Raw genomic sequence first — 21,644 nt, forward strand, 5'->3', positions numbered from 1 at the left:
CTGGGAGATTTTAAATGTTTTCATCGTTCAGTTCAATAAGTTTCTGCTTAATAGATGTATTAGCCACATAAGGTTTATGAGTACATTGTACTAATTGTATTTTGTGAAATTCTTGAAATTGGAAAGTGACCAATAAATAATGAACTTGATTTGATTTTAAAAGGGCACCAGAATTACATAAAACATTTGCATTTGAAGTCAAGGGGGAATGAGCTCAAATCTGGATAATTTCAAACTCCTAGAAGCTCGGAGCATATCTTGAAATATCACGTCTATCCCATCTGGTCTCTCAGAACTTGCATTGAATCTGTGCTTGATGCCATATGTTGTGGCTTTTGCTCTCTGATAGCATGGCACCATCCTGTAAGAAGTCTGTCTAAATGTGCACATTCTGGAGAAACAGCAGCTACAAAATCCAAAACGGGGGGGAAAAAAAAAGTTGCCACTTTGCACAACTTTTTATACAGTAGAATCAAATAAAATCTGACATTTCATATTTATATATGTATATATTTACACAAATCACAGCGGCCAGCTTATTGACCTTCATGTGAAAAGTATCGACATGGATTCAATCATTTCAGAGAAAACTGCTGATTTTAGAATCCCAGGGGAGAGACAGGTTCTTTGAACTCTGTATACAGGTTTTATTCCAACAGTGAAAGATCAACACCCGAAATGCCATTCATTTTCCCCTGTGCACAAAAAACTGCATATCCCGATAGATGGTAATTTACACCACACATTTACTTTAACAAAGCAATGCGACTTGCTTAAAATGTCACTATGGCTAGGTATCAGAAAACTGGAGGGGGGGGGGGGGGGGGTTCTTCACATCTCTGCAGGAAGGCCATACTTGACTAGGGTCGATGGGTTAAAGAAGGGTTCAGGCTGGGGAGGGGGAGGGGAGGGAGGGGGGAGGAGCCTCACCCAGGGCTGTAGGCACACGTCCTGACACCCAACAACCAGGCTGGTGGGGGAACCTGAGGGTTGGCTAGACCGAGATGTACACGGGTTAGATTTCATTTCTTGAAAGACCAGGCTTCCCTGTTGTCCATGGCCAGATTTTACACATCAATCCCTCCCCCCAAAAAACACAAGCACAGGAGAATTGAGTTGACGCATTTTATTCCTAAAACAGAGGCTGCACCACACGCAGTAGGGCAGCATTTATATAGATTTTATATATATATTGCCGTTTGGTTTTTGTGTCTAAATGTGTGGTATAAAATACTATATAAGACAATGTACCTGTTATTAGAACACAGTGAACTTCATTGCTGTACAAGTACTCTGCACTACAGCTTAGCTGTAAGCCCCCCACACACAAGGCATGGACATAAACCCCCAACCTACTTCATCTGTACATCGTGACAATACAAATCTGTCCCCCTTACAAAAAATAATACTCTAAAAGCAACCTACTGCAACTTTATTTTTGTAGTTTTTGTTTGTTTTTTTTTTTAAGACGATTACATACATTTTAGACCAATTGCTTTAAAGCAGGAAGGCAATATAAACCTTCTAGATTTTTGAATATATAAAAGGTTAAGAAATAAGACAAATTATACATTTAAAAACGTACAATAAATAAGATAGATGCAGGCATTTCAACGGGATACAATTTCATCCAATGATAGGGCTTTCAGATCTTGATGCGAGTCTGATTAGTTGGTTTCATGACTGAAAGTCCCTCATCATCCGTATTATACAGACACGTGACGCAGACTGGCCAATTTCAGTGTTTCTGTGGGGGATACCATGGCTGGGGTGGGGGCTTGCCCTCCCGTCACTGGCCCTGCCTCCCACAGGCCGCCGAATCCCTGGGGGGAGCCACTGTGAGGCCAGTGATGGGGCCTGCACTGCCTCCATGGTACTGGCTTTCTGGAACATTCGGTGCATTGAGAGACCTCCAAACTCCTATTAAGTCCAGCACTGTAGTCATGTGACAGGTAAATCCCGTTCGAGCGCCACTGCCGTCCTCTTCCTCTTGCTGCTACGGCTCCTCCTCCTCTTCTCCTGGCTGCCCGGTTCCGTCCGCTACAGCATGTTCATGATAAAATTGTACATCTGATTCAGCACCACAAAGTGAATGGGCAGGCAGGAGCGCCTGTCCTGCATTGCTGGGTCGCACGTCAGCCAGGAGAGGGCATTGTACTGCTCCAGAACAAATCTGCACAGTGTAGGGGGGGGGGGGGGGGGGTGGAAATAGGTGTTAGGAAAACTTCCACAACTGAACACAATACAGAACACTGTGGCTCAGTTATTCAATCTAATCAAAAGGGTGTTTACTATTTAACTGCCAGGGCTAACTGCTCACTGTGGTTTTAACAGGTTAGTTCCATATTCGCGAGAAGTCGTACGAGAAGCGGGATACCTGAGCACGTCTGAGGTCTGGTTGGAGTCGAGGGGGTGGGAGTGTTTGCCATGCAGCAGCTCGTCTGATTGCACTGAAGACACGTGGAGGTGCAAAGAGGCCTGCGGTGACGAGAGGGACAAGAATGAATGGGAGGAATCTGCATATTTCAACACCAGTGCACACTACAACGAGAAGGGTCAGGGAGTTTTTCCCCCCCCACACGTTATTTTACTGGACGGGAGGGGGAGAACAGCAGCAAGCAATGAGTCATTCGCTAAACCACACATCCGGCCTGACTGGCAGATCCAAGCCCTCGGGTTCCGTCTCCACAAGCTGGAGGATTAGGACGATTTGCTCATTTGGTCAATTACTCAAAACGGTCCTACAGGAGAACAAATCAATTATTTGCAATTGGGAAGCACAGTCATAAGAGGCAGCCATAAGATGCAATGGAGATGTAACAGATATGATGCGTATAGGACAGGAGTTGCCTATCTGCTTGGTTTTCCCATTAACAGAGGTTTGCTGGGGATGCCCGTGTCTGGAAACGTAGCACCCAGCACTGTGAGCAGTGTTTCCCGCGGCAACACGGAGGAGCCGCTCACCTTGAGGAACAGGGGGCACTGGTTCTGTGCTTGCGGACAGGCTGACCAAAACCAGTCGGGCAACGGTCCGGCCTTAGCGGTCGACACGAAGTAGCCAAGGGCCAGAGGCTGCTGGAGGATGTTGGGGGCCTCATCGTGAGACTCCATCCGGTCGGTGCTCTGACCCTGAGCGGGGGGGCAGGGCAGGGGAAGGTACATTAACCATTAAGCTACCATGAGGAGAGCAGCACAGAGAGCATTGCCTGCCAACTCACCTTGCTGCCATCCCCGCCGTGGTGGTAGTGTGAGCCTGGCGAATGCACAGGTGAGGTGGTGGGCGAGGCGGGCAAGATGTTGATGATGTCTGGGTCCACCAGATCGTTCTCCGTCTCCAGCAGCTCAAAGATGCCGATTGCATCCGGCCCGTCTGGGGGAGGCAGGAGAAATCAGGACGGGGGTCAGTGAAGCATATTTGGCTGGTTTGGTCCATAGCGATGTTTAGGTTTAAGTACCAACCCACCATTGATGGGGTTGAAGGCGATGTCAAGGTTCTCCGTAGTGTAGCTGGAGCTGGCGACCTGCACGACGGCAGAGGTGGGGAACACCAGGATGTGCGTGCAGGACGTGTCCTGCGGCGTGTTCAGCTGGGATGTCTGCATGTTCAGCGTCGTGCTGCGGCCGAAGACGGATCCCGTGGACACGGAGTCTGCGAAGGCCGGGAGACTCAAATTAAATGCGACTTCACCAGACAAGCAGCCACCGTATAAGGGCAACAGGCCACTGCTTTCAGATTAGCTTCAGCAAAGAACCACAGCATTAAATTCCCAGATTCTCTTCCAATAACAGCGGCGCAAAACAGATGAGGCTGATGTCTATATTTCTATAAAATTCCATGCAGTCATGGAGGAGAGATCACAGCCACGTTCTGGCTGAAACAGAATGCCCCACCGCTGGCCGCGATGTCAGCTTAGGGTTTGATGCTCAGGAACACGATTGTTCACTCCAGTAGTGAGTCTCGCTACCTGGCATGATGAGGAAGGAGCCCTGGGGCTCCATGGCAACCAGGCAGGCGCTGAGGATGCTGGGAGTGTCTGCGGCAGAGATGCCACACATCCTGCACATCTCCTTCAGGCGGCGGCTGAGGGATTGTAGGTTGCGTCTGCTGAGCAGGATGCTCCAGTCTGGGGGGGCAAGGAGAAAACAAACATGAGGCGCCGCTAACCCCCCCCCCGTCCTACCTGAGCCCGGGCTATACAACACACTACAGAATCCCCCCAGGAATGTGAGGGCTGGGTCGGGGTGGGGGGGTGTCAACAGGATCCGGGTCGCCAACAGGCTTTAAAAATGCTGCCAGTTTAAAGCCACACCTCTGAGCTCCCCATGTCCTATTCTGCCAAGGCGACCAATCACCACCCTCCATGGCAGTGAGGTCATCTGCACCAGGCCCAGACACCAGTCCCATAGCTTCTGAAGGCCTAGGCGCCGGGCCGAGCCCTTTTTCCGACGTGCCCTGGGTGAGGAAACGGTGTTACATGCAAACAGAAGGGTAGGAAATAGTCTCAGAGCGGCACAAGGGGATGCTACCCAGAGTATAAAATAATTATTTGGACTGTAAGTCAACTAAGCCCAGTGCTGATAGGTAAAAATGAAGCACTAATTAGACCGAAATCTGAATCTTGCAAGAGCTCCATCGAGGAGTTATTGACCCCTTAAATAAGGTAACCACAGTTCTTGAGCAATAATTGCGCTCTGGAAGAGCACCCCAGGGCCCCATAGCAGCCGGCACGCAGCGCACCTGTTAGGCACATCGATGCTGATGACGCAGGTCTCCAGGAGCTCGCCATAGAGGTCAGTAGCAGTGGCCAGCAGCCATCGCTGGTCGTGGGACAGGCAGTAGCCCACAAAGAGTACATTGTACTTCTGCGAAGCCTCGCCGAATGTCTCGCCCAGCTCCGTCTGCTTGTCCTTCACTGGTGCCAGGATGAAGGGCGGTGTATACAGCCGCAGGCACTCGGGTCGCTGTCGATGACACCGGGGGGAGGAGGAGGGGGGGGTCAAGACCCACAGGCAGGGCACTGACGATAGAGTGCTCAAAAAGCCACAAGGGGCCCATACCTCTGGGCTCTGGAGGGCAGTGTCCAGGGCAAGGCCCGGCCCGAAACCCGTCAGCGTCTTGACGTTGGTGGAGGTAGGTAGGGGGCGCCGGCACTGGGAGAACACCGAGAAGGCCAGGGACTTGAGGTGCTGCACGTAGACGTGGCGCTCTTCGCTGCGGACAGGCTGCAGCAGGTACTGGCAGGGGATGATCTGGCACAAACAGGCAAACCATCAGATATGCACACCGCAGGGATGCCCCAACCCTAAGCAAGAAACCAGTGTACTGGAACACCCCCCTCCTACCTGCACAAACACAGCATTCCTGACATGTGGGGGCAGGAACTGCAGCAGCTCCAGATAGCAGCGCAGCAGGCCCAGGGTCCACACGCTGGAGTGCGACCCCCCCTCTGGCTCCTCGTAGCTAAACGGGTCCACGATGTAGATCATGATGGCCGGCGGGTAGCTGACGGCATGCGACTCGCCGTCTGTAGGGACGCCAACCTTCTCACGCTCCATGGTGCTGTGAGAGAGGGGTGCCCAAGCAGGGGGTCACCGGGGGTCTTTGGAGCAGTGCAGCATCACAGTCAAATGGGGGCCATGACCCTCGGGCTCACACTGCCTACCTTTCTGCTGGTTCCGTGGGCCCCTGTGCATTGTTGCTGCCAGCCGCCGCATCCCCAGCGACTCCAGTACCCTGAGCAGTGGCTGGCTGCCCCAGCTGTGCACCCTGCGAGCCACTGCCCTGCGCGGCCATACCGGCGAAGGGTGGGAAGGAGCCCGGCTTGGCAGACTGCATGACACCACCTGCCCCCTGGGGGCCCGGGGCCCCGGGCACTGTTGGATTACTGCCACTGCTCAGGCTGCCACCAGAGAGCAGGGAGCCGCCAGGGACGCCGGCGGCCTGCGACCCGGCTGACGCGGAGGAGGAGGAGTTCGGGGGCTGTGCAGGCTGCGTGGGGGCAGGTGCGGGGTTTGGCTGGGTGAGGAGGGAGCCGTCCAGAGACTGGGTGGAGAGGTAGGGTGCTGTAGGAATGAGAAGGTGGCCATGAGCGAGAGGAAACACCTGCAGGTTTGCGGACTGAAACTCCCGATCAGGCAGAGATATCAAGGCAGCTTCAGCCATAGAGATAAAAATGGCCCCCCCATCCATGGCCCAGCTCCCAAACCATCACCAGCCATGAAACTCGCAAATGGAGTTTTCATCTGTACATTTACACATGGGTAAAGAGTCTCCCTTTAAACTGGCAGCACTCGCATTGCTTGTGAAAAGGGAACCACGACGAACGAGACTGAAAAGAAAGATACCGAGGCGACAGACCCGTATAGATCCCACGGCTCACGGCCAGCCAGCGGCTGCTCTGACGTACCGAGCTCGTGGCGGCACACTTGGGCGTAGAGTTTGAGCTTGACAAAGGCGTCGCCGTCGCTGGCCGCCTTGACGAACCAGTCGCTCACGGGTCTCTCGGCGAGCTTCCGGGAGGCGGAGCCACCCACACGCACAATGCCGTCCGTGTACACTCTGGAGATGGGCCGGTGCTGGCCGAGCCGGCAAGACTGTGGAGAAGGACGAAACGGACATAGCTGTAGTTACCCATCAGATCGGACAGTTAGTCACTAGCAGGATGACGAGCCGACAAACAATATGGCTGAAGGAGAGACCGATTCCTGCACAGAAAGGGCTGTAGCCATGATGGCACCTCACCTCGTAGACTGCAGTCAGGTCTCTGAAGAAGCTCTTGGCGCCGTTGAGCAGTGCATCATTCTCGGGACACACCACCAAGTAGCCCACATCCCTCTGGGAGCCGAAAGGGTCCAGCAGCAGCTTCTCCCAGTAGGGCAGGCCGAAGGGTGACAGGACCACAAAGTCGTACTCGTAGCCCACCAGGAAGGTGGGTATGGGCAATGGCTCAGGGGACTCGTCCGTGCCTAAGGGGAGGAGACACTCAGCATCTGGAGTCTCTTTCAGGCCATGGGCAGCTGGCTGTTCCATTAGCATGCGCTTACCGTACGAGCCTCGGCCTGCCATCTTGTGGAACTGTTGCCAGGTGAGGGGGCCCTGCACACCCCAGGAGCGCACGGTCCGCTTTTTCTGGATGGCGTCCTGCAGCACAGGCTGCAGGGACATCAGCACGCGCAGCACGTCCTGGGAGCAAAGCATGCTGACATCCACAGCTGGGTGGGGGGGGGGGGGGAGAGAGACAGCAAATCAGTACAGCCAGGGGAGGAGGCGAGGGAAGGGCACTCTGAGCGGGGGGGGCTCACCATTGCGTTTGGCCCAGTGGTGGAGACAAGTGCTCTTCACTAGCACCTCGTCCACCTTACCACCAGACATGTTGTCCATGAACTGCCGGCCGTGCTCCAGCGCCAGGTAACAGTCTCCGTGGTAATCCCGCTCCTCCACACGCACGGAGGTGGGGCTGCTGGCCGCACCATCTGCTTCCAGGCCCAGCATGGGTGAGAATGGGTTAGTACACTGATCCTGGAGCAGCAGGATGACCTCGTCGGGGACCCGGTCCCTCAGCACACCGGGCCGTTCTATGGAGGCGGCGCGCAGGGCCTCGAAACGCCGCTCGGCCTCACGGCCCGCATCCGTGCCACGCCCGATGATATCCAGCTCATCCTCCAGGAACAAGCCGGCGCCGTTGCCGTAGCGCCGGTTGACGACAGCGCTGAAGCCACACGTGCAGGTGTACTGTGCCTCGCAGTTGGGGTCGCTGATGTAGACACCCACGTCAGCACCCTTGATGTTCATGTTGCACACGCAGATGCAGCAGCTGTCAAAGTTGCAGTCCTTGAAGAGGTTCATGACGGACTCGGACAGGATGAGCGTGACGTACAGGCTGTGCGCCTCTGGCACTGATGGCACCGTCGCTGGCTCTACAGAGTTGAGCGGCCGGCAGGTTGAGGGCGTGGACGCGGGTGAGTATAGCTCCTCGTACTTCAGCGAGCCCTGCACACTGGAGGGCCCGCGAGGCGTGCGTGGAGTGCGGGGCGTGCGCGGAGTTGGTGCCGAGAAGCGGGGGGTAGCTGGGGAGGGTAGGATTCCTGGGCCGCTGTTGCTTGGAGGGGCACTGTTTGAGAGGAAGGGGGTTTGGGTCTGGGGCGTGTATGTCTGGCTGTAGTCCTGGTCCAGGGCACTGCCCACGCTTGGGATGTTACTGCAGGGAAGACAGGTTGTTTGTTACACAAGCGTACGAGATACACCCTCACCGCACGGGGAGCTCTGCTGCCCCTAGTGGGCACACAGGACAAAATCAGCGTACAAGCTACTAAAACAAGCTGAACATGAAACTGCAGCCAGCAGGCCTGCTGAGGCACTGAATATGCGGCTATGCGAGTCCTCTCGCCACGCCCCGCCCCGTTCCATCCCTTCTCCCGCGGAGGTGCTATTTCCAGACGGCCAGCTGCTGTGGACACACGGCCCCCGAAATGCCACAGTTACATGCCTTAAAATTAGAGCCGACTTGTGCTGACGGCATAGACGGCCTGAACACGCAGTCATTAACCCTCTGGGGTCTAGGGGTAGGAAACACTTTCACTGACTGAGGCATGATCACACATTTCTTCAAATATCATAAACTTAATTCATGGCAAATAAATAATTTCTTATATATTTGTTTTGCCATTACACTCATCTTTATTTTAATGTATATTGTAAATATGTCAGTTTGTAATTTGACATCAAAGTATAGACATTGCAAAATGCAGTTTGGAACACTTACAGAAACATTATAAAAGTACATAGTAAGCAATGCTGGCAGTTTGTTTTGATCCCAGATATCTGATCACCAAAGTCTTGGCTACTTGAAGATGACTAAATGGTGTAGTTGCAACATTCAGTTGGATGAATAAATAAGAAAAACCTAACTAATGTCACTATTTCTGGTCTCCTTCCATTGAATATGTAGCAACTTTCATGTGTATGAATGAGCCATTGTCACCTGGCCACGTCCCCAACCCCCTTTTATGGCGCTGAAGGGGATGTATCGCGTGGATCGCGTTTCACCGCTGCGTTGTTCATCAAATTACCATGCGAATGCGATCTGAATACGCGCTAATGCGGCTATTTAGAATGTGAATAGCGATCTTCGGGTGAGAGCGGTACTACACGCCCCCGATGCAGGTAAAACAAAGTAAGGTGACATGGTTTACTTTTTTGCCGATTTAACCTAATTAAAAAAAACTAATATTTCCGACAATGGACGTCATGAAAAGAAGACAGATTACCGATTTAGCCAGCGTTTTTTTCATGATTCTGATATAAACTGAAATAGACGCGAAAAGTACGCTGCGTCGCCGACGATGCACTCGACCCCAGAGGGTTAAGGTGCTCAGGCTGCTTTTCTGAGCCAAGCTGCTTTACAGGCTGAGAATTCACTGCCCAGTATAGCAGCAACCAGCTTTCCTTCCACTGCTTGATTTACACAGAGGAGCGAACCCACATTCCTGCACATTTCCCCACACACAAACTAGAACAAAAACAATAAAATAAATAAAATTTGAAATCATTACAGGTGTTAAGATCTGAACAGTGGCATATTTAGAAACTCAGCCTTGACCACCACAAAAAAAAACTATCACCATAAGTAGTGAGATTGTTAGGGGGCAGGAAAAATTGCCATCTCTCAGTCATTTATAAAGGCCATTAACTGAGAAAGGGCCCCAAAGTAAATCCCAGAGCTACTCTTCCAAAACAACGGAAGAGATCAGGTCAGCGAGGACACTCTAAGTTTAAGCTTGTCAGTGTACGCACGTGTAGACCCCCACCCCCACCACACATCTGATGCTTCCAGACTGGTTTCCATGAGTACAAATGTGTGAAATGGGGGCTGAGCATGAGGGTGGGGGTGTAAAGCTCATATTACACCCTCGAGCAAACAGCTTTCAGTGCTGACACACAGTCTGGGAGTTAAAGGATGACAAGGGACACACTCAGATTGGGGGGGGGGGGGTGGCACCTTACCTGTCCTTGTTGATGAAGGTCAGGCCAGGCACCGGATTCAGCAGCTCCAGCTTGCCCAGCGCCCCCAGTGCCCAGCTGGGCCTGTATACACACTCCTCGGGCAGGCTGATGGGTGGCAGGCACTGGCTGGGCAGCGTCTTGAGGGGCGCGAACATGGAGCAGCCCACAAAAGCCTGGCACTGTTCCGGCTTGTACACGAATGAGAAGTCCTGCAGATGGGGGGGGGGCACATCAGTGACAATGTGTGGGCAGATATTTTCACAGCGCCTGAGACCTTTGAAGGTGCATTTCCTGTTCCTCAAAGCTAGAAATGCCTGCATCGCATGCTTAGCAGCTGACCTAAGGCCAGCAGACAGCTTGCAAACTGTTTTCAGTGATAAGCAGTTGGGCCAAATAATAGGAGTAGGGTATATTTAAAAAAAAAAAAAAAAAACTGTTCAGGGACACCTTAATAAAGTCGGGCGTGATTTATAGAGTGTAGTGCAGATATTTGGGGGCGTGGGCTACTGGGTGTAGAGGGCAGACTGGAGGGCCGACGAACCTTGATTTCAGATGGCTTGGGACTGCAGAAGCTCTCCTCCACCTCGATCTTGAACTGGCCGCCCAATGAGGCGGCGCCATCAAGCACGGTCATGCTGGCCCCGGTGTCCATGCCGCCATACTCCTTGCCACCAGTGTTCATAGGGGAGTAGCCCATGATGTGCTGCTCCAGGGAAGGAGGGGTGGGGAACATCTGGTGCAAGTCAGCAGAGCCTGAATTTAGAAGGGGGGGGGGGCAGAAACAGGCCTAATCAGAATCCACATAATTATCGACAAAAAAAGTGTGGAGATAAAACTTCATGATACTCTGGATTTCAAAACTGGTACGATCCCTGGAAAACACTACTGACAAACTATACTGTACTATACTAAAGAGCAGAACGATAGAGGCGACACTTTAAGTCATTCAGAGGAAGATCTGTTTTTTAATTGATGCCCCATTCAATGAAATTCTATTTCTTGACAGGGGTTTCAGAAGCACAACATCTCTCAGTCCAGGCTGGACAAGGAAAAGGTAATAAAACGTGGCTATAAACACAGGAGGCCATGTCAAACCCTCCCCTCAGGCTGCGTCTGTTATGGTGTGTAGGTGTTAACCGGCAACTATCTGCAGCGATGCCCGAGACACCGAAACCAGCTCCATTTCAAAAGAGCGACACAAAAATACCCAACCCGTCCACCAGGTGGCACTCCATGGAGAAATCTGACGAGTAATCAATTAACCGGCGGCTAGCTCTTTAACGTGCATGGGAAAAGGCAGAGACGGCCCAGCGGGGAGTAAATGGCATTTCTGTACCTCATTAATTTGCTTTGGCTGCGCGTTTGGGGCATTTAGACAGGTTTAAAAGAGCCAGATCAATGGCTCGTATTCAGCCGGGAGCTGGACGGTCTTACTTATGCAGGACAGGGGGTCCAGCGTTGCCGGCTTCGCTTCCTTGTTGCCGAACTTCTCATCTGTGCCATTGACGGCTCGCCTGGAGCCGGGCTGTGGAGGAGAGGAGAGGCAGGGCGTAAGCATTTAACAGCCATTGCGAAGACAGACAAATAATCGGCAAGGAACATAGATTTAGCTTCAAAAAAAAAAAAAAAAGGATCCACCAGAACCCTGCACAAATGCTCTCTGATCATTTTTTGGGCCTGGCAAGCTAACAAAGGCCTGAGACACCTTCTCAGTACACTGGGAAAATGGCATTATTTTAACACTCAGTACCAATATGTATAGATCAGAGCCTCCACACACATACACGCACACAGCGAGCGCATCTGGCAAGGAGTTTCCAGCTAACTGGATATTCATTACAGCCCGTCTCTGCCCCATGATCCTTTTGCGCCACTGACCGCGAGCTCATCCTCGTCAGAGTTAAAGAGGTTGTCCAGGTCGTTGATGGAGACCGCCAGGTCTGTCTCATTCATCAGGCTGGTGGAGGCCGTGCGGTTGTGGGCGGCTGCACGCTGGGCATCTGTGGGGGAAATGGGCCATTGTGAGCACCCCCTGCTGGACTGTTTTGGGAATGCTATCATCGCCAAAGGTGTGTTTGTAAAAAGGGGGGGGGGGGTTTGCTGGCATCTCTGCATGGGGGGCCTTACCCGACTTTCCAGATGGGCTGAACAGCGACATGGCATCCTCGCAATCCGCTGAACCTGCACCACCATCATCGCCCTGCAAGGGGATGGAGAGAGGAGCAGAGTCACAGTACTGCTTCAACTAGGCAAAAATAAAACTTGCCACACTGATGCAGGAAGATAGCTTTATGTACAGTGGGGGACCTGCAGTTCAGAAGAGGACCTGTAGGGGGCGCCAACCTGTGCCCACTCTACCCCTCAGGGGTAGATGCTTCTACGCATATTCAAAGCATCTTAAAAAAAGGCACAATTTCTGCTAGAAAAGAACAGAACTAGCAAAAGGTACATAGCATTAATATCTGAGGAACTATCCAGGAAAAGTGCTTCAGAGCAGCCTGTCCATCTAATTTATCAAGCATGGGAGCTTCAATCCCTTGGGGGACCAGGACTTGCTCTCCATGGTCAAACAGAGATGGCAATCCAGACATATAGCTGGTCAGTTGAGGCCGGGGCAAAGGTCGAAACCCAGTAAAACCCAAGCTGGCCCACGTTCAAAGCCTGCAGCCTAAAAGGACTCGCAGCATTTCATCTCTCCACGAGGGGACTGTGCCTAAATAACAATACCCCTAAAAAAAAGGAGCCACAGTAGAAACAGCGGAGAGTGTCCTGCGACGTCATTGCGGAACCAAGCTGGACTGGGCCAACGAAAAGGGGGGTTAAGGACCAGGGATCAGCCATCAGCACAAACAAAAACTCCAAGAGCTCCGAAGGGGCCTTCGGAGAGCAGGAGGCCATCAGGCTGTGGATAATCGCTGCCTGTCTGAAGGAGGAAAGGCCAAAAAATAAAAAAGCCAATATGTATGGGAAAGACTGGCAAAAAAGAATTCACAGAATGCAGAGAAAAGGAGAATAGCAGGAAAGAACCTAGAGAGCCGGCATCTTCCAGGACGGCAAACAATGGGGTGGTGAGTGCGGGTTTCCTGCGAGGGATGACGCTGGCATACCTTGTGTTTCCTCCCCGACTCCCTATCGCCGCCCTGCTTGTCCTTTTTGTCTGGGAACATAAATTCCACATCGCCGTCCACGAAAGCGTACGGGTCCACCTCGGGCTCGTGCTCGCCGTCGGCGACTGCCGCCGCCAGGTACTGGTTCTTCCTTTGCAGGTAGGTCTGCACCAGCTCCTCGGACACCTTCAGTGATTTCTTGGATGTGGCCATTAACCTGAGGGGGGGGGGGGGGGGGGGACATCGTATATGACAGACGGCCACCGCATCATGGGCTGAGGGGGAATTCCAACGAAGCTCATACTGGACCGCTCCGGGACATGTCCAAATAAAAAGTTTCCTCCTATTAGTGTGACAGTAACTGAATCAACTTTCATTTCCTGTTCTGTGCAGCTCTGTGTCAGTCTAAACACCATCTGTGCAGCAAAGACTCACAGGAAACGTACAATTAGAAACCACACAGGACCAGGGGGTCCGTTAGGTAATATTACGGCATAGAAGCAGCTGAGCGTTAAACTGACATTCATGGCAAAAGCAACCTGATTTCTGGCTGTAATTGCCTTTAAAATTTTACTTGGCTCTTGTTTTTATTTTAACTAGCTGCTGCGGACTCAAGTTGTACAAACTGTAAACAGACTTCAGAACAAAAACCGGGATATTTCAGTTGCTGGACAGGGGGAAGCCCCCACAAACACACTGAAAGGGCCAGGGATCAATACCACACACAGATTTCAGAAAATACTTATACTGGGCAGGAGCTCACCACCATTGCAGGTTCAGGTAACTCAGCACACACATCTAATGCGACTGTCACACAGACCCAGTTTACCAGAGCAGAACTCATACTGTCGCGGTGTAGTGCTTCAAAAGCAGGGAACACACTCTACATGAACGCGGATCCTTTGAAATCATTCTCTGAAAGAACCTCTCCATGTTCCTCATGCAACCATAAAAGTACAGCAGTGAGAACATGGATGTTCACGTCATTCCGTGGATGAATGATCCTTCATTAATGCCTCTCTTTTTTACTGCCATCATTTCCCGCTCCACGACACTTCCCCAAAAGGCGTCAGCGCACAACTCGATTCCGACACGACCAACTGACGGACCAATGGCAAAGTGTCGCCATGGAGACACTGGGGGCGGCGAGCACGATTACCAAACAGAGGGCACCATAGCAGACCTAAGCCTGACTTCACAGGTCGGTGGACAACAAAGGCACACGGACTGCTGTGGGCGAGAGCCCTGCTGAGCGAGGGGGCAGTGTGGGCAGTGTGGGCACCTCACGCGTGCGGAGCAGAGGCACCGACCCAGGACGGGGACACAGGCTGCCGGGCCGGTTCTGATCCTGAGCCTGGCCAGAGATTAATGGCCATTCAGAGCTCCATCCGGAGGATTACACAGCACCAAAATAAATGGGGAGTATCCTGGAATTACATAACCCCACCAGGATTCCTGCTAAGATGGACAAGCTCCCGTTTTTTTCTGGCCTCTCGGATCCGTGTGTGAATCTCACCACCCTCTCCTGCCCTCTGCCTCCCCCCCACCAGCAGCCCCCGGGCTGTCACAAGCGAGGCCACACTGCACCGATGGGTCAGACGGTGGGTAATTAATGCAGCGCAGGCCCCGGAGCCATGAGTGAGGCCCTCGAGTCGGCGTGGCGGTTCATTAAAGTCGGACAGAACGTTCCAAGAGCGGCGGGCAGCAAACTCACTCTGTGACCGAGACGGCAGCATCCTGTCCCCCGAAGGTATCATCTCGCAGCTTGTCCACAGGCAGCTGTGGCGTAGGGAACTCGAGGTCTTTCCGGCGTGGCAGGTTGAAGCAGCGCCAGGGCACGTGTGCAGAGTCATCCTGCAGGCTGACGGCGGCCCCCACGTACACGATGGGCTCCAGAGCCTCAGGGAAGGCCGTCTGGAAGGACGGGGCGAGTGCTTCCAGCTGACTGTCCTCCGGGCCCTTGGAGGCCGCAAGGCAGGGCTCGGAAGCCGGCTGGTAGAAGTGGGGGCCGTGGGGGGTGGAGGGGTTTTTCACTGCCTCACCAGGCTCGTCACCACGGTCACAGGGGTGGGGGCTCAGTGAGGGGGGCTGGGGTGAGCCCACCATCTCCGGAGGGCCATTGTGCAGCTGTGGCGTCTTGGTGGCAGTGCCACTGACCACGTCAGTGTGCCGGAGGCCAGAAAAACGGCCCGCATCTGGTGCCCGCATGCCCAGCCGTTGACTGGTGGCGTCGGGCTCCAGTGCCGCATCCTCGCATGTAGAGCTGCGGTGGTGGAATGGCGTCTGCGGTCGTTTCTGCTGTTTGTCGCCCTTGTCCGGCTTCTCCGCCGCCTTGTGCTTGGGGGCTGGCTGGGGGGGTTGGCCAGCAGACTGGGGCTGCCCCGAAACACTGCCAGCTCGCTGCTTGAGGGTTTTGTGCCTGGAAGGGGGGGTGGGTAAAGGTTAGAAATTTAATAAAAAAAGGAAATGACAAGTTTAAAATGACCACACAAAGCCTCACCCTGCATATTTTAAAAAATGCATCAATCTCGTCTGTGACAAACGGCACCCAGCATTTCGTCATGACTGAGGCAGGCTTACCAAACCATCTAAGCCAGGGCTCTTCAAACCTGAACCTGGATTCCAAATCCAGGCCTTGTTTTCAGTACTCCCAGGTAGTTAGTTTGATGATTACTGATTCTGATTGGTCAGAGGCTTCACACCTGGCTCACAGGCAAAGGAAGGCTGGAAAACCAGCAGTGCTTGGACCTCGAGGACCGTGATTTGAATAACCCTGATCTAAGCAGTTATGAAACTAATGGCATGTCAATCAAAAGCCAGAGCAGAGCCCAGTTCTGATTGGCTCAAATTAGCAATTAATCTAACTTGTAATGGCAGACGATGAGGGATTTTTTTTTACATCAGCGGTTGGTTCCACAGGTGAGATTTCCCTGCTTCTTTTCTTTATCACATTGTTTACTGTGGGGGGGGATCAAAGGCAGAGAAGGGACAGCCTGCCTGGAGGCAGCCTGACACGCACACGGCACAGATGGCCACACCCAGGCAGAGCTGACAGCCGCCATGCACTTTATAATCACAGAAGGGGGGGAAGGGGGGGGGACCCAAACACACATCTCAGATTTCAGTCCCTTGCGAAGACTGCCGATTGGATTCGGCACGATAAACTGGGAGTGTCTGCTTAGGGCTGGGCTGACACGGGGGTGGGACACTGTTGTGGTCATGCAGGCTGTGTTCACAGCTCAGGGTGACTGATCCCCCCCCCCCCCCATCAGGGGGTTATGAAGCGATCAGCTGCTTGACAGAACCAGGAAGAGACAGGAGGCACCACAGATGCACACAAGCGCTAACCTCTGCCCAGCTGATGAAAATGTAAGACGACAGGAATTTGAAAGGGGATTCCCAGCACACACACCCCCCCCACCCAAGTGAAAAGTTCAAGCTGTCATTTTAGCAGCATTCCCCATCCCCAAGTCATGTCCCACAAGCCTGAGTGATGTTCCAGCCCAAGAAGACCCTCCCACTTCCAAGAGATGTTACAGGACCCACGCTGGCAACTGCGTCAGGTCTGGGGGAGGTTAAACGCTCCAGAGGACAGCTCTCTATTTTAGGTGGGAGTGCAGCAGAACGGGACACTCTCAGGGAGTGACACGATGCCTCAAACAGAGACTTAGAGCATGGAATCAGACATGTGTGTGAAGCCAGAGATCATTGACCGTGACCCCAAATGCTGCAACCCGCCAAAATCAGCTGGCCTACAGAACGGCTCTCTCACCTTGAGCAGTTGCAGTTGGATCTCTGTGTGGGCTCCACAAAATCCCAGGCCCCCAGTTTGTCCCCTGGCTCCTCCTCGCAGGCACCGCTGCCACCACTGCTGGCTACTGGGAACTTCCTCCTGGTGACCAGCAGAGGCTCCCGTTACCCTGGGCCGGAGCGACCAGGCCGTGTTGTTTTTCCGAAGGTGCGGAATTAGGCTGGCACCACTCTCAAAACAGCACGGCGTAAATACATCAATTAAAACGCTGACAAGTGGCTTAAAATAAAGGTGGGGTGGGGTGGGGCCAGGCGGGAGGGGGCTAAAAATACCCAGGGAGGGCAGCACCCTCGTCTCTAGGGCTAACTGAACTGTGAACACGCCTGGCAAGTGAGTCACCGCGTTAGTATCAGGGGCCCACTGCAGGCTGACTGCTAATCCTGCTTTGGCGTGGGGGAGGCGGGACCAGAGTCGCGCCCTCGCACGTACTTGTTCTGGCCTCGGTTGAGGTTGCACTCCTGCCAGACTCGCTCCACCACCTGACCGGCCAGCTTCCGCGGGATCCTGCCACCATGGTGGCCCGTGCAGTCCACGCTGAAGCCGTCTGATGCCGACGGGGACTTCACCCATTTGGGCGCCAACTGGGAGTCCACTGTGGGGGAGGGGACACGGTAAATGTAGCGGGCTCTCACCCAGACAAAACCACGGGAGCCCTCAGAGATGCAGGTGCCCACCTGTCTGGGCCTCCTCAGGAGAGGTGGGAGGTGTGAGGGTGACAGACGAGATGGCAGGGTCTCGCTGGGAAGCAGGCACTTGGTGGCCACACGAATAGACAGCTGTGCAGTGGGAGGACCCCATGGGGGCCATGGCAGGGATATCGGACTGAGGTACCAGCACCAGGCAGGAAGGATACACCATTCGGACGCCACCTGAAAGAAGCGCACATGTTCCTTCCAAAAGCTCTGCAAGATAAACTGTTCCACCCCCCCCCCCCCCCAAGCCTGCTCCCTGCAGAGAGCCTTACCGACGAGGACCTCCACAGCAGCTAGAGAGTCGTCCTCCCAGTCCATGTCCTCCATCTTGTCCTCTGAGCTCTCCTTGGAGCAGGGACTAATGGGATAGAACTGGTTCCACTCCTCGATCAGCTTCTGCGTGGGGGGGTCCGACAGCTTGAAAGATTGGCCGGTCAGGGTCCCATTCAGCCCAAACGGACTCAAGATCACTGGAGGCGGAGACACACACACACACAGTGAGGCTGTCCCACAAGCTCTCTGCAGCCCCCAAGGCAGCTTTGAGCGCCAGACACACGCGACCGATGCCCTTTAGAGCCCCAGAGAACGGCAGGACCAGTGCAATCAGGAGCCCCATTCAGCAGGCATAAAGGGTGCTTTAATCGGGCCGCTCCGGGCCACCGTGGGCGAAAGGACGCCGCGAGACTCAGCCATCACTGCTGACCTTTCTGCCAAAGCTTCGCCCAGGAGCTAAAGGCAAAACAACGAGACAAGAGCCTGCCGGGAGGCCCCCCCCCGCTGGGCCACCTCACCGCCAGCCGTCGTATCGATCCACAAAACCGAACTTCCAGGAATCCAACCGTGAGGCTCTGCTACAAGGAGCCAAGGAAACGGCACAGAGATCCAACCCCGAGATGCCGTGTGACTACCATTAAACACCCCAGGGGTTGTCATGTCAGCAGGCCACCTGAATCACCTCTCCATCACTTGGTAACAGCTCCTCTGTGGGTGAATCAAGTTAAGTCCAGCTAAGTATCCAGGGTGTCCAGGATTCCACCAAGTGGCATGGTACCAACCCTTCGCCAAACCGCACTGCTCGCCACAGTCATACTTCACCGTTTACTGTACCTAGAGGTAAATGGTTGCCTTTACCATGCCATACTGTCATGGCAGACAAGCCAAGCTCACTACGTTCCAAGACATGCCAACAAGCTTAAGCCAGACTAGCATAACGGCACTGACATGGACCTCTGAGCAGGACTGGCAATGGGGTCCCAAGTTAGCCCTGAATAAATAAAATATCAGTCAGTTGGTCAAGTAGTCGCAAGCCAACCAGCATGAGCCGTTCAGCTGCACCAGACAAGGGCTCTTAGGAGTACCAGCCTCCATTCCTGCGGACTGGCAAAGGTTCCATATCACGGCAGCGGGACGAGGCAGGCCCACGCCTGAACCGCCACTGAACGTCACCGGCACTTCTCAGGCCCTAGCGGTAGCTAGCCGTATCACCTCTAAACTCCAGATTCTCATTTGCGTCTAACTCAAAACGCCAGTGAGGCAAAGATTTGACACGAATACAAAAACAATTCCCCCCTATGGTGTGGACAGATCACAGAAATGCCCGTGAGCTCATTACAGCCAGGCTGCCTGTTTTGGTGGGGTCACATACTCAATGTCAATGCTCCATAAAAAGGGGGTCAAGCCAGAGCGACTCTGGGCCTAGAAGTGCAGGGAGCCTGTAGAAGCCCATAGCCACCCGTAGGATTACGCCAAACGACATCCCAGACTACCACGATCAGACCACGCTGCAGCATAACCAGTAGTCTGGTTGTCACGCCAACCTGAGTGACAGTAACGAAGAATCAAACACCCGATGGCTTTGAGGGACTTGTGCCACCCCACGGTGGGCTTTGGCAGTCCAGTCTGTCTCAGAGCAGCCAAAGGGGGTGCCGCCGGGCTCACCTTGGAAGGGGCTGCTGGACTGCTGAGCCAGCGTCAGGTGCTCCTCGCTAAGGTGGTAGACCGGCTGGTGCTGGTTGATCTCCACGCTGGTGCACACGTTGCTGTCTCCGTGCAGGAAGAAGGTGAAGGCGCAGGACAAGTGCTCACTGCAGAAGACAGATACAATGAGAGAGGGCGTGTCAGCCACGGCAACCCGCTGAGCCTCTCCGCTAAATTCGTCTGTGGACGTCGATGGGCCAGCCGCCCAGAAGAAGCACCCCCCAGTAACACGGCAGACTCATCCCAGTCAGGAGCTAAAATAACAAGAGCTGGATGTACAACCAAAAGCTAGCAGGCCCATCATCGGGAACAGTTAACCAAAATCGAACTCTCTCAGTAAACAAGCGGCTGTGCAAGTGGTCTTCGTGAAAACCTGAAAGCACCACTCAATGTTGGGGGGGGGGGTCACCCTGGGAGCACCACGTGTAACAGAGAGGGTGGAAGTGCCTTCAAACTGGGAAGGTGAGAGTCGCAACTGGAACAGCGGCACTACTTAGAAAGCGGTCAGGATTCCCACCAGCAGCACAGAGCTCTGTGAGTGCAGCGCTCCAGGTAGGGTAAAGGGTGTGGTGGTGCAGCACGAGTGAGACATGCCAATAAGACCTTCAAGTATCAGCCGGTCGCCATGACTACACAGGGCTGACCTCAGTGCTGTCCCGGAACACACTCCCGGGAACATGCAGGGCACAACGTGCTGAAATGGAAGCCGTGTCCAAATGCTGCCTGACCCGGAGAGCACGGCCTGTCGAGCCCTTTGTCCCAGGCCCACAATGAGATCTTTCACTAGCCGTCTGTTCTTCACATGAAGAGGATACATCATCTAGGGGTGAGGGGGGGGGGGGGCAAGATGGGGTAATGCGACCTGAAAGCAGACATGCAGGGGCAGAGTGCTCATGGCACAGAGAACAACAGGCTTTATGGGGAGCCAACAATTCAAACCAAAACACCAGCACCCAGCATCATGCCCACTTAGGCTCTACAACTGGTCAGAAAGGGGACTTGGGGAAAAGTTCCGGGACTAAACACAAGGGGGCGGTGGTACAGACTCCACTCTGCCGGCTGAGCGGCCGCACAGTATTTGGCGAGGCCGTGCAGGCTATTTTTAGAATGCAGGAGTTCCATGATAACAGTTGTCCAGGGTGTTACAAAACTCGCCGGCCCACAGTGGCACTGAGGTGATACTACAAACCTATACAAGCACCTTAAAGGGAAGGACCCGACAACTGTAATATTTAAAATACAGTTTAACTCAGGATTTAATTACCATTTTGAAAACAGCGCCTTTAATACAATAGATGCAATAAAAAGGATTTAGGTAGCAGTGTTGATCCAAAAACTGGAAAGACACTTTGATAACTTAAAATGGCATGCAAAGAAAATTCCACTGACTAAAATCAGTTAACACCAGTTCTCGCTTAAAAAAACCATTGTAGTTTGCTGTAAATATAGACAATTCGGAATGGCGTAAAATGAGAGGATGAACGGATCAGGCATTGCCTGCATGACGTACAGCCATGCGAGGTAGAAATCGGGCAGGTGCTATGGATCGGGTTGTTACACCATGGATCCATGTATCGTTCACAAGCCAACAGATTTCCTTCCTTCTAGATGGCTGTGCCTATTAGCCATGTAATATATCACGTATCTATCACAGGATCTCTATTTGTGACCTATTTGACAACCAATTCTGTGAGCGATCAGCATGCCAGGTGAGATTGGCTGGGGACATGTTATTATCGGCCACTGACGTTTATGTGAAGTTTGGAAATATTATTGAGAGGACGTAAAAGATCATGGTCTCTACGATTAACATGAAAAGCAGATTGTGGACGTTTTCAAAATCAATCGTTTCACAGATCGTCCACCCCCATCTCTGGGAAACGTACAGCTGTAAAGCTGGCGTAAGGGGTGCTTTTTACTTCACATGAAAGTAGGCACACAGTGGCATGCGCAACATCATGCCAGACCATCAGTATCTCTGAACGTTCTCTGGTAGAGTCAATGTGACAGGCAACCGCGTACTTTGACATCAGACCTGGGGGAAGGCGCTGTAG

General features: G+C 53.2%; 1 protein-coding gene across 2 annotated transcripts in view; it reads right to left on the bottom strand.

Moving 5' to 3' along the window:
* Positions 1-1,111: 1,111 nt before the first annotated feature.
* The window catches only part of med13a (mediator complex subunit 13a), a 42,283-nt gene continuing 21,750 nt past the window's right edge, over positions 1,112-21,644 (bottom strand). For both annotated transcript variants that reach the window (XM_023832965.2, XM_023832966.2), the window contains exons 4-30: positions 19,552-19,697; positions 17,886-18,083; positions 17,596-17,790; positions 17,351-17,513; positions 16,883-17,002; positions 14,825-15,529; positions 13,111-13,327; positions 12,131-12,203; positions 11,882-12,003; positions 11,438-11,528; positions 10,545-10,756; positions 10,004-10,212; positions 7,303-8,198; positions 7,045-7,212; positions 6,743-6,966; positions 6,408-6,594; positions 5,664-6,063; positions 5,344-5,560; positions 5,059-5,250; positions 4,739-4,962; positions 4,311-4,453; positions 3,966-4,124; positions 3,464-3,649; positions 3,219-3,370; positions 2,965-3,129; positions 2,378-2,478; positions 1,112-2,173 (exon numbers count right to left, since the gene is read on the bottom strand). In XM_023832965.2, the coding sequence (XP_023688733.1) occupies positions 2,041-2,173; positions 2,378-2,478; positions 2,965-3,129; positions 3,219-3,370; positions 3,464-3,649; positions 3,966-4,124; positions 4,311-4,453; positions 4,739-4,962; positions 5,059-5,250; positions 5,344-5,560; positions 5,664-6,063; positions 6,408-6,594; positions 6,743-6,966; positions 7,045-7,212; positions 7,303-8,198; positions 10,004-10,212; positions 10,545-10,756; positions 11,438-11,528; positions 11,882-12,003; positions 12,131-12,203; positions 13,111-13,327; positions 14,825-15,529; positions 16,883-17,002; positions 17,351-17,513; positions 17,596-17,790; positions 17,886-18,083; positions 19,552-19,697 (5,998 nt within the window). In that variant the 3' untranslated portion in view covers positions 1,112-2,040. The remainder of the gene's footprint in view (positions 2,174-2,377; positions 2,479-2,964; positions 3,130-3,218; positions 3,371-3,463; positions 3,650-3,965; positions 4,125-4,310; positions 4,454-4,738; positions 4,963-5,058; positions 5,251-5,343; positions 5,561-5,663; positions 6,064-6,407; positions 6,595-6,742; positions 6,967-7,044; positions 7,213-7,302; positions 8,199-10,003; positions 10,213-10,544; positions 10,757-11,437; positions 11,529-11,881; positions 12,004-12,130; positions 12,204-13,110; positions 13,328-14,824; positions 15,530-16,882; positions 17,003-17,350; positions 17,514-17,595; positions 17,791-17,885; positions 18,084-19,551; positions 19,698-21,644) is intronic.

The sequence above is a fragment of the Paramormyrops kingsleyae genome, chromosome 6, assembly GCF_048594095.1.
Source record: "Paramormyrops kingsleyae isolate MSU_618 chromosome 6, PKINGS_0.4, whole genome shotgun sequence".
Classification (NCBI taxonomy): Eukaryota; Metazoa; Chordata; class Actinopteri; order Osteoglossiformes; family Mormyridae; genus Paramormyrops; species Paramormyrops kingsleyae.